General features: G+C 44.5%; 1 protein-coding gene across 1 annotated transcript in view; it reads right to left on the bottom strand.

Moving 5' to 3' along the window:
• Positions 1–8,400: 8,400 nt before the first annotated feature.
• LOC139761410 (uncharacterized) overlaps positions 8,401–12,126 on the bottom strand; it is an 11,023-nt gene continuing 7,297 nt past the window's right edge. The window contains 3 exon segments of the mRNA XM_071685565.1: positions 8,401–9,275; positions 9,278–9,719; positions 10,150–10,891. Of these exon segments, the coding sequence (XP_071541666.1) occupies positions 8,431–9,275; positions 9,278–9,719; positions 10,150–10,887 (2,025 nt within the window). The 5' untranslated portion in view covers positions 10,888–10,891 and the 3' untranslated portion in view covers positions 8,401–8,430.

Here is a 12,126-nt window from a genome sequence, read left to right as displayed (position 1 = left end):
ATGACACACAGACGTTGGTAATTAGGACTGTAATTAAGGCATTTGTTTCAGTCCTTGAAAATGGCTTGTGTTGGTGGGCGCCTTTTTAAACTAATGCGCAAAAGCCTTTGACGCTCTTGACGTGGGGGGGAGGAGTGGGTTGAAGGGGGGGGAAGGGTGTGTGTGTGTGTGTGTGTGTGTGTGTGTGGAATTGGGTGATTAATCACTTAATGACGAGCTAATTAATTAACTCGGGGTGTCTCATTGACTTGAAGGGGGGGAAGTGATTAATGTGGGTCCAGACGGGATAGGAAGGTATAGAAAATGGGTTGTGAATTAAAGAGAGAAGAGGCATGGGGTGATTTGAGGAGGTGGACACACCCCCCCCCGCGCCCCCCACGCCCCTTCCCCCACCGCGCCAGGGTGTCGCGGGAGCAGGTCGTGGTCGCCTGCGGCCTGGCCTGGCTCTCTCTCTCTCTCTCCCGCCGCGCCCGCCCAGAGCCGCGTGCGGAACCCCACGCCTTATGGGGCTCTGTCGAAAGAGCGCGCACTTCCCTGGCTGAGGAGCGGGTGGGGGGGGAGGCGCGCGCCCACGCCTTATGCCGCCCTGTTGACCCATGTAACGCCATCACCACCCAGGCCCGCCCCCCATGCACGCCTCCTACTGCCACCACGCCCGCCCGCAGGTTTTTTGGGTGGGATTTTTTTTTTTTTGCTGTTGTCTGCCGCGTGCGTGTGCGTCCACGGGCGGGCGCGGGGGGGGGGGGGCGAGACAGACAGACGGACGGACGGACAGACGCACGCCCGTGTGTGTGTGTGTGGGCTGGGGGGTTGGAAACCCCACCCCCCCGCCCACACACACACACACACACACACACACACACACACACACACACGCCTCCCCCCCCCCTTCTTCCTCCTTTTCCCCCTACTCAAGCGAGCTTAAAAATACGCATGTATATAATAATAATGGATAATAATACCCCCCTCGTCAACTCACTCCCCCCTACCCAATCCCCCCTCCCCCTCGTCAACTCACTCCCCCCTACCCCATCCCCCTCCCCCTGATCTACACACGCTTCCCCCCCCCCCCTTCGTCCTCCCCCTACTCAAGCGAGCTTAAAAATACGCATGTATATAATAATAATGATAATAATAATACCCCCCTCGTCAACTCACTCCCCCAACCCCCCTACCCCCTCCCCCTCCCCCTCCCTCCCTCCCCCTGATCTTAAAAGTTACGATTTTTCGCTAAAAAGAAAAATTTTTTTCGCTAATAATATTTTTATTCTAAATGGGATTTTGGCGGATGGAAATAGAATGCGTATTCTTGTCGTTGTTTGATTTGGCGAATTTGGCGATTTAGAGGTGGGTTGGAGGGGGTGGGGGAGGGTTGTGTACCCTCCCTTTGGGGAGATTATGGACGTGTCTGGGGAGGAGAGAGAGAGAGAGAGAGAGAGAGAGAGAGAGAGAGAGAGAGAGAGAGAGAGAGAGAGAGGAGTTAAGAGGAGTGGGGTGTATATTGTGTGTCCTTTGGGGAGATTACGGTCGTGTCTGGGGAGGAGAGAGAGTGGGTTAAGGGGAGAGTATATGTAGTGTCACCCCCCACTTAGGGGAAATGATGGACGTGGGGGAGGATATAGACGCGACTGGGGAGAATAGAGAGATTGAGTTAAGGGGGAGGGTGGTGTGTGTTGTCTCCTTAGGGGAGATTAGAGACGTGTCTGGGGAGATTATGGACGAGTCTGGGCAGGATAGAAAGTGTCTGGGGAGATTATAGACGTGTCTGGGGAGGATAGAAAGTGTCTGGGGAGATTATAGACGTGTCTGGGGAGATTATAGACGTGTCTGGGGAGGACAGAAAGTGTCTTGGGAGATAATAGACGAGTCTGGGGAGATTATGAACGAGTCTGGGAGGATAGAAAGAGTCTGGGGAGGATAGAAAGAGTCTGGGTAGATTATGAACGAGTCTGGGAGGATAGAAAGTGTCTGGGGAGATTATAGACGTGTCTGGGGAGGATAGAAAGAGTCTGGTGAGGAGAGAAAGAGTCTGGGGAGATTATAGACGTGTCTGGGGAGGATAGAAAGAGTCTGGGGAGGAGAGAAAGTGTCTGGGGAGATTATAGACGTGTCTGGGGAGGATAGAAAGAGTCTGGGGAGGATAGAAAGAGTCTGGGGAGATTATAGACGTGTCTGGGGAGGATAGAAAGAGTCTGGGGAGATTATAGACGTGTCTGGGGAGGATAGAAAGAGTCTGGGGAGGAGAGAAAGTGTCTGGGGAGATTATAGACGTGTCTGGGAGGAGAGAAAGAGTCTGGGGAGGAGAGAAAGAGTCTGGGGAGATTATAGACGAGTCTGGGGAGATTATGAACGAGTCTGGGAGGATAGAAAGAGTCTAGGGAGGATAGAAAGAGTCTGGGGAGATTATGAACGAGCCTGGGAGGATAGAAAGTGTCTGGGGAGATTATAGACGTGTCTGGGGAGGATAGAAAGAGTCTAGGGAGGAGAGAAAGAGTCTGGGGAGATTATAGACGTGTCTGGGGAGGACAGAAAGAGTCTGGGGAGGATAGAAAGAGTCTGGGGAGATTATAGACGAGTCTGGGGAGATTATAGACGAGTCTGGGGAGATTATAGACGTGTCTGGGGAGGATAGGAAGTGTCTGGGGAGACTATAGACGAGTCTGGGGAGACTATAGACGTGTCTGGGGAGGATAGAAAGTGTCTGGGGAGATTATAGACGAGTCTGGGGAGGATAGAAAGTGTCTGGGGAGATGATAATCGTGTCTGGGGAGGATTAAAGAGAGAGTTGAAGGGGGGGAGAGAGAAGAGACTTCCTTGAAGGGGGGGAAAGAATCTCTGGCTTTATGAACCTCTGTTGATGGGTCTGGTGATGGGCGGCGCGGCGGGGGGGGCGGGGGGGGGGAGATCACACACACACTCACCCCCCCAGCAACCCACCCACCCACCCACCCACCCACACACCCCACCGCTGTTACCTTCACCGTTCCTACCCACCCACCACCCACCATCACCCACGTACACCGCCATTTCCCACGTATACCATCACCACCCATGTACACAGCCACCCATGTACACCGCCCACGTACACCTACACCTCCCAGTACACACACACACACACACACACACACACACACACACATTGTGATGTATAGCAGTTAGTTGTTTATATATATATATATATATATATATATATATATATATATATATATATATATATATATATATATATATATATATATATATACGTAAGCCAGGGTATCCATACTCGTTGAACACGTGACTTGTTTATGAAAGAAATGATTTGTGAAGGAATTAAAAACAAAAAACAAAAATTCGGGGCACGTACTGGTGTTTGTTTACCTTCATAGAAAACGGCGGGCGGGGAATGGGTGGGATGGGTGCGCGCGCGCAGCAGCACCACACACGGGGTCGGGGGAAGACGTAAGCCACATGAATGCCACGTGGTCAAGGTGGTTCTCGTGGTTTACGCCTACATGCACACCACGTGTTTAGGGTGGAGGGAGGGGGGGGGGGGAAGTAAATCTCGTTGGCACGTGCAACCGCGCACGTTGGCCAACCCCGCGTTTCAGGGAGGGCTCGTGCACGTCTCACGCACGTGCGGACGTGCAACAGGGGGGGGGGATGGTGGTGGCGGCTCGAACTGGCACACTGCCCACACACACACACACACACACACACTCCTCCCCCCTCCTCAATCACCCCCTCCCTTCCCCCTCCCTAACTCAACACCCCCTCCCCCCCTCCGCAATCCAAGCAACCCCTCCCCCCCATCTTCTTCCCCCTACCTCAAACACACACACACACACACACACACACACACTCTCCCACTCCCCCCTCCTCAATCACACCCCCCTCCCTAACTCAACACCCCTCCCCCCTCCACAATCCAAGCAACCCCTCCCTTCCTTCTTCCCCTACCTCAAACACACACACACACACACACACACACACACACACACACACCTCTGTGTTGCCAAGCCACATTCCCCCCCATCCCCGCTCCCCTCCCTCTCTCTCTTCCCCCATCCCCCATCTCCCCCTTGCTAAATTGACAATAGACGAATAGATACATAAATGGATAAATTGGCTTATCGACTTTTATACAACCGCTTGGAAAATGCACACCTGATATAGGGAACGAGGGGGGGGGGCAATGATGGTGGAGGGGGGGAAGTGGAGGGGGAAGGGGGGGGGGAAACCACGTAAGAGATCGTAAGGTCAAAAGTTGTGGGTGCCCACTTCCACTCCTTTGGCTAAGTAGGTGAGTGGAGAAGGCATATGATAGAGAGTTGATTAGAGATGCACTGTGGAAGGTATTAAAAGTATATATATATATATATATATATATATATATATATATATATATATATATATATATATGGGGTGTGGGAGGCAAGTTGTTAGAAGCAGTGAAAAGCATCTATGTTGAAATTTTCATAAAAATCCATTTTTTTAAAAAAAAATCGAGAAAAATAGCAGTTTATAGCCTTGCGTTTTGCTCAGATTTTCAACTTCCTCAGATTTTAATATAAATTTGTATGTTCTTCTATATGGTGATTATGTATCTGGAGTCAAACGACTGCATTTCGTTATATTAAGCGCTTAATTAACACTTGGTTTAATTATATTAATATTCATATGCTAATTACTCGAGTAAATACAAGAATTTTTAGGTTTTGACAGTTTCGTATTTAGCAACCCTGAAAGCATTTATGGTGAAATTTTCATGAATATATATATATATATATATATATATATATATATATATATATATATATATATATATATATATATATATATTCCTGTGAGTCCACGGGGAAAATGAAACGCGAAAAGTTCCCAAGTGCACTTTCGTGTAATAGTCACATCATCAGGGGAGACACAAGAGAGAAATATAACAGTCAGTTGATATACATCGAAGAGACGAAGCTAGGACGCCATTTGGTAAACATGTGATTGTCCAAAACATACAAAGAACGTTCATAAACTTATCATTTTACAAATCTTATCAACAATAAAGTTATCTAATTTGTACAGACCATCACTAATATTTAGATTATAATTCTTTGTGTACTTAATAATAGAAGATTCAATGATATTTCTCTTGGTAATAGAGTTAGAGTTAATAACTGAGATGGCGTTACTCCAGTCAATACAATGATCATAGTTTTAAAAATGATTAAGTAAGGCATTTGATTCTTGTCCCGTTCTTATACTATATTTATGTTGCTTAAGTCTAACAGAGAAATCCTTACCAGTCTGACCAACATAAAACTTATCACAATTTCCACATGGCACTTTATAGATGCATCCAAGAGAATTTTCTGGTGAATTCTTGATTAAGATATTCTTTATAGTATTATTGTTGCTAAAGGCAACATTTACATTAAAGGATTTAAGCAACATGGGAAGCAAAGTGAAATTATAATTAAAAGGGAGAACTAAAAGATTCTTGGTGTCAATGGGAGGTTTGTGCTCAACTCTATAAAATGATTTCTTTGCTAACTTAAGGGATTTATCAATGAAAGATCTAGGGTACTTTAACTTAGATCCAATAGAATATATCTTCTCAAACTCATCATCAATAAACTCTGGACTGCAAATACGTAATGCCCTAAGGAACATAGATTGAAATAATGATAATTTAACTCTATCATGTTGAGATGAGTAATAATGGATATATAAGCATACATTGGTAGGTTTTCTGTATATGCTAAACTTAAACTTGTTTCCTTGTCTATGGATCATGCAATCTAAAAATGGTAACATACCATTATTTTCATTTTCTACAGGTAATTTGATGGAAGGTACTAAATTGTTAAGTAAGGAGAGAAATATTTGTAAATTTTCATTTGCTGGCCAAACACAAAGAACATCATCTACATACCTAAACCAAATTGCATTAGAAGGTAAAATATCCTTTAGTAATTTTGTTTCAAAAAATTCCATATAAAGATTACTTAGTACAGGTGAAAGAGGGTTACACATTGCCATACCAAATTTTTGAGCATAATAATCTCCATTGAATTGAAATACACAGTCTTTTATACACAATTTTATCAGTTCAGTGAAATTAGACTTTGAAACAGGTAAATGAATATCATCCAAGACATCAAATAAATATTCTAAAAGGTCATCAACTGGAACTTTAGTGAAAAGTGATGAAACATCAAAGCTAACTAGTTTGAAATCAAAATTAACATTGATATTGTTTCACTAGTTGACTAAATCTACATTGTTCATGATATTAGAATTTGATACCCACTAAAGGGCTTAATAAAGAAACTAACCATTTTGACAATTAATATGTGATGGAGCCTACTGAACTCACTATAGGTCTTGCTGGAAAATCTTGTTTATGTGTTTTGATAAGTCCATACATATATGGTAATGAAGGGGACAAAGATGACAAAGGTTTGATAAGAGAAATGTTACCTTTCAACAACAACTTCATTTCTGTATTGAAGTGAGAATTAACTGCTTCTAAGGGATTTTTTTTACTAGGTTTAGAATATGTTCTGTTATCATTTAGATAATTAATTTTAGATAAATAGTTACTTTTGTCTTAAATCACAACAGTGTTAGCCTTATCTGCTTTAGTAATATGTATATTCTTGTCTTTTTTTAAGGTGTTAATAGCTCTTATGAATCTTTTAGGGCAATTAGCTTCCAATTAATTCTCACTTCAATACAGAAATGAAGTTGTTGTTGAAAGGTAACATTTCTCTTATCAAACCTTTGTCATCTTTGTCCCCTTCATTACCATATATGTATGGACTTATCAAAACACATAAACAAGATTTTCCAGCAAGACCTATAGTGAGTTCAGTAGGCTCCATCACATATTAATTGTCAAAATGGTTAGTTTCTTTATTAAGCCCTTTAGTGGGTATCAAATTCTAATATCATGAACAATGTAGATTTAGTCAACTAGTGAAACAATATCAATGTTAATTTTGATTTCAAACTAGTTAGCTTTGATGTTTCCTCACTTTTCACTAAAGTTCCAGTTGATGATCTTTTAGAATATTTATTTGATGTCTTGGATGATATTCATTTACCTGTTTCAAAGTCTAATTTCATTGCACTGATAAAATTGTGTATAAAAGACTGTGTATTTCAATTTAATGGAGATTATTATGCTCAAAAATTTGGTATGGCAATGGGTAACTCTCTTTCACCAGTACTAAGTAATCTTTGTATGGATTTTTTTGAAACAAAATTACTAAAGGATATTTTACCTTCTAATGCAATTTGGTTTAGGTATGTAGATGATGTTCTTTGTGTTTGGCCAACAAATGAAAATTTACAAATATTTCTCTCCTTACTTAACAATTTAGTACCTTCCATCAAATTTACTGTAGAAAATGAAAATAATGGTATGTTACTATTTTTAGATTGCATGATCCATAGAGAAGGAAACAAGTTTAAGTTTAGCATATACAGAAAACCCACCAATGTATGCTCATATATCCATTATTACTCATCTCAACATGACAGAGTTAAATTATCATTTCCATCTATGTTCCTTAGGGCATTACGTATTTGCAGTCCAGAGTTTATTGATGATGAGTTTGAGAAGATATATTCTATTGGATCTAAGTTAAAGTACCCTAGATCTTTCATTGATAAATCCCTTAAGTTAGCAAAGAAATCATTTTATAGAGTTGAGCCCAAACCTCCCACTGACACCAAGAATCTTTTAGTTCTCCCTTTTAATTATAATTTCACTTTGCTTCCCATGTTGCTTAAATCCTTTAATGTAAATGTTGCCTTTAGCAACAATAATACTATAAAGAATATCTTAATCAGGAATTCACCAGAAAATTCTCTTGGATGCATCTATAAAGTGCCATGTGGAAATTGTGATAAATTTTATGTTGGTCAGACTGGTAAGGATCTTTCTGTTAGACTTAAGCAACATAAATATAGTATAAGAACGGGACAAGAATCAAATGCCTTACTTAATCATTTTTAAAACTATGATCATTGTATTGACTGGAGTAACGCCATCTCAGTTATTAACTCTAACTCTATTACCAAGAGAAATTTCATTGAATCCTCTATTATTAAATACACAAAGAATTATAATCTAAATATTAGTGATGGTCTATACAAATTAGATAACTTTATTGTTGATAAGATTTGTAAAATGATAAGTCTATGAACGCTCGTTGTATGTTTTGGACAATCACATGTTTACCAAATGGCGTCCTAGCTTCGTCTCTCGATGTATATCAACTGACTGTTATATTTCTCTCTTGTGTCTCCCCTGATGCCGCGTTAGCGAGGTAGCGCAAGGAAACAGACGAAAGAATGGCCCAACCCCCCCCATGTACATAAATCATACTCTCTGCTTTTATTTATTCCCTTTATTTATATATAGGCTGAATATAAAGGTGGTATAACTCAGATAATTTTCCTTTCTTCGTGAATCCCATTGTAAGCGAAGCCATTTCTGTCAGGGACTTGTAGGTACTGTTCTTCATTAGTCCAGTCGTGTTCTCCAGGCGTTCCTTTCTGTTCTAGCCGACTGCCGGGCCCGTCGGAGAACGGAGACGACGCGGGGTCGCCCTCCTCCTGCTGCTGCTTTGCATAGACGAAGGCCAAGTTCTCAAACGGCCCTTCGTTCTTCGTCGCCAAGTCGTGTGGAGAACCTCCCGCAGCGTGTGTTCGCTTCCGAAGGCCCGTCAACACCACTTCATCAACGTCATTGACCGTGATGCCCACCTGGCTGGACACAACTCCTCCTCCAGAAGTACCTACGCCCCCGCCGAAAGCCTTGTAGTCCATGCCGTCGGAACAGCGCCTCTCCTGGCCGGTCTTCAGCGAGTCGTAATGCGTCGGGGTTCTCTTGACGTGGACGAAGCGGGTCAAGATGGTCTTGGGCTGGTTGAAGAAGATCTGCGTCAGGTTTAAGAGCACCGACAGGGCCAAGAGGACGAGCAGTAGGAGGAAGCCGAAGTAATGGGTCATCGGTACAGTCAGGCACGTCGACGAATCGGTCGAAGTCGCTTCTTCTTCTTCGTCGTCGCCCGATGGTGGCTCGGTCGCAACCACCTCTGGACATACCACAGGAGGTGGGGATTGAGGACAGGCGTCGGCCACAACGCGTACGCTCCCGGACACGTCTGAGAGGGTCAGGTCAGCTCCAGATTTTAGCAGGACGCCTGCAGGAGTTCCGTCAGGTTGCTGGAACCTCACTTCACTCACGACATTTCCTGTGGCAGCGAGGGCGAGGCTTCCCTCCGCTACTCCCTGACGGTGCAATGGGCGAGGTTGAGAGACGCCTTCTCTCCCAAGTGGAGACGTTCTAGTCTCTCGAGGAGGACGTCCTGGAGGGTTACTTGAGCCTCGCCTTCGATCGTCTCCTCGACTCTCAGCCTCTGGACCTTCGCGTTCACTAGGGCTGCGAAGTTGTCCACCTTCGTCAGCACCACCTCTGTGATCTTGGAGGAGGAGGCGTTCAAGGTGATCCTCGAGCCTGGCAGGCGGTCAAGCCCTACGTTCTCGAGGATTAGGACGGTGTGTGAGGCGCAGGACGGAGGTACTTGGTCACCGACAACAAGGGCCTGGGCAACATCCTGAAGGTGGAGGTCGTAACAGATCGAGATGTCCATCTTCAAGTCGTGGACATTCCTGACGGAGACCTTCTTCAAGACGCCCCTCACCTGTGGCTTCGAACTCAGGTACACCGTCTGCGGAGACAATGGGTCAGCTCATCCAATGATATATATATATATATACACAAGATCGTACATGAACTAAACATGGGATATTCTCCATTGCTCCCTCCTTTAAGTAGGGGGGGTAGGAAACGCCACACATATACTAAACAGTATATATATTATATATATATATACATACATGTTGACTTGTATGTATTATACCGTGTGACTATGTTCATCTCAAATAAAAAAAATAAATACTAACACAAAAATTCATAGTCTATGAATAATTGCCTTCAAAACCTGCTCTAAATCTAAAATAATAATCTTATGCAAGAAAAATCCCATCCTATAAATGTCCTATTATATATATATATATATATATATATATATATATATATATATCTTTCCCTCCCTCCCACCTCTATAGTGTTGACGCTGGAGGCTCTCCTCCCTTTACCTTCTGAACCCAGAGGAAGTCGCAGGTCAACGTATCCTTCGAGTAGACGCAGAATACGGACTTCTCCCCCACCAGGAGCTCGCCTTCAGGACCCTCTCGCCTCTCGAACACGGGCTCTTCGACCAGGGCGCCTCCCACGTCTTTATCCAGGTCGTCCGTGTGCGTAATCTCGGCCACGAAGTCGTCTGGGTCCCTCTCGCCTTCGTCAGGAACAGGATCGCTGCCTCCTTCAGGAGCCGGGATCATCGCTTCAGCTTCGCTATCGACCGGGTCTCCAGCTCCTGAAGGAGGGTCGCCGGCTGTGGCGCGGGGGTCGATAGCAGTGGGGGCCTGGTCGATCGCTGGTGCCTCCTCAGCTGCTTCAGCGGGGACCTGAGCCACTTCAGGTGCTTCAGGAAGGGCCTGGGCCACTTCAGGGGACCCCTGAGCGACTCCAGGGGCTTCAGGAAGGACCTGGGCGACTTCAGGTCCTTCAGGAGAGACCTGGGGCACTTCACGTCCTTCAGGAGAGACCTGGTCCACTTCACCTCCTTCAGGAGGAACCTGGCCCTCTTCAGCTGGCGGGAGGAGCTGTTCCTTCGCGTCTTCGACAGGTTCCTGGACGAGGTCCTTGGCGTCCCCTTCCTTCCCAGGGTCAGCGGTGTGGTGGACGCCGTTGGCGATCACGGGGCTTCCCAGCGCAGCGCCAACCACCACCGTCAGCGCCGCCAGCAGGAAGGTCCTCCTCCTACCCGACATATTCCTCAATGAAAGAGAGACAAAAAAAATTTATCTTTTAATTTTTGGCCTTAAATTTCAAACTAGGACTATTTTTCTGCCTTAAATCTGAAACTAGGATTATTTATTTGACTTTACCTTAAAATAATAAGATTATTTCATTTGCTTTTACCTTATAAGATTATTTTTTTCAGCCTTAATCTAAAATAATAAGATTATTGGCCTTTAACCTTAAAATAAAGTGTCTTTCTGCCTTACTCTAAAAGTAAGGTTCAAAAAAAGATTATTTAATTTTCCTTTACCTGAAAATAAGATTATATTTTCTGCCTTACACCTTAATATAGGATTATTTTATTTGTCTTAACCTTAAAATATAATTACCTTATTTGCTTTAACCTTAAAATAAAGTGTCTTTCTGCCTTACTCTAAAAGTAAGGTTCAAAAAAAGATTATTTAATTTTCCTCTACCTGAAAATAAGATTATATTTTCTGCCTTACACCTTAATATAGGATTATTTTATTTGTCTTTACCTTAAAATATGATTACCTTATTTGCTTTAACCTTAAAATATAATTTTTTTTGCCTAAACCTTAAGGTTAATATTTTTTCCTTTACCTTCACGGATCGAGGCTGGCCCAGTTCGTTTTCTTCCAATCTAACCTACACGAGCCAGTAACCTATTCAACACCATCCCATCCCATCCCATCCCATCCCATCCCATCCCATCCCATCTATTCCATAGGACGGGTGGTTATACCCCCACGCCTTCTTGCCTTGCTCTCGCGTGTCGTGGACACACACGAAGTCCAAACATTGAATAACCACAGTGGCATTATACAACCTTGTGGGTATTCACTCACTCCCCCCACACACCGAGGCGTTAGTGTGGGCACCCACACTCCACTCCACTCCCTCCCCCACACACCGAGGCGTTGGTGTGGGCACCCACACTCCACTCCACTCCACTCCCTCCCCCACACACCGAGGCGTTCGTGTGGGAAGCCACACTCCACTCCACTCCCTCCCCCACACACCGAGGCGTTCGTGTGGGAAGCCACACTCCACTCCACTCCCTCCACCACACACCGAGGCGTTCGTGTGGGAAACTCCACTCCACTCCCTCCACCACACACTGAGGCGTTCGTGTGGGCACCCACACTCCACTCCACTCCCTCCCCCACACACCGAGGTGTTCGTGTGGGCACCCACACTCCACTCCACTCCACTCCCTCTCCTCTCCCACACACACACCTCCACAG

The sequence above is a fragment of the Panulirus ornatus genome, chromosome 40 (genome assembly GCF_036320965.1).
Source record: "Panulirus ornatus isolate Po-2019 chromosome 40, ASM3632096v1, whole genome shotgun sequence".
Classification (NCBI taxonomy): domain Eukaryota; kingdom Metazoa; phylum Arthropoda; class Malacostraca; order Decapoda; family Palinuridae; genus Panulirus; species Panulirus ornatus.
This window is presented reverse-complemented; position numbering and strand designations above follow the sequence as displayed.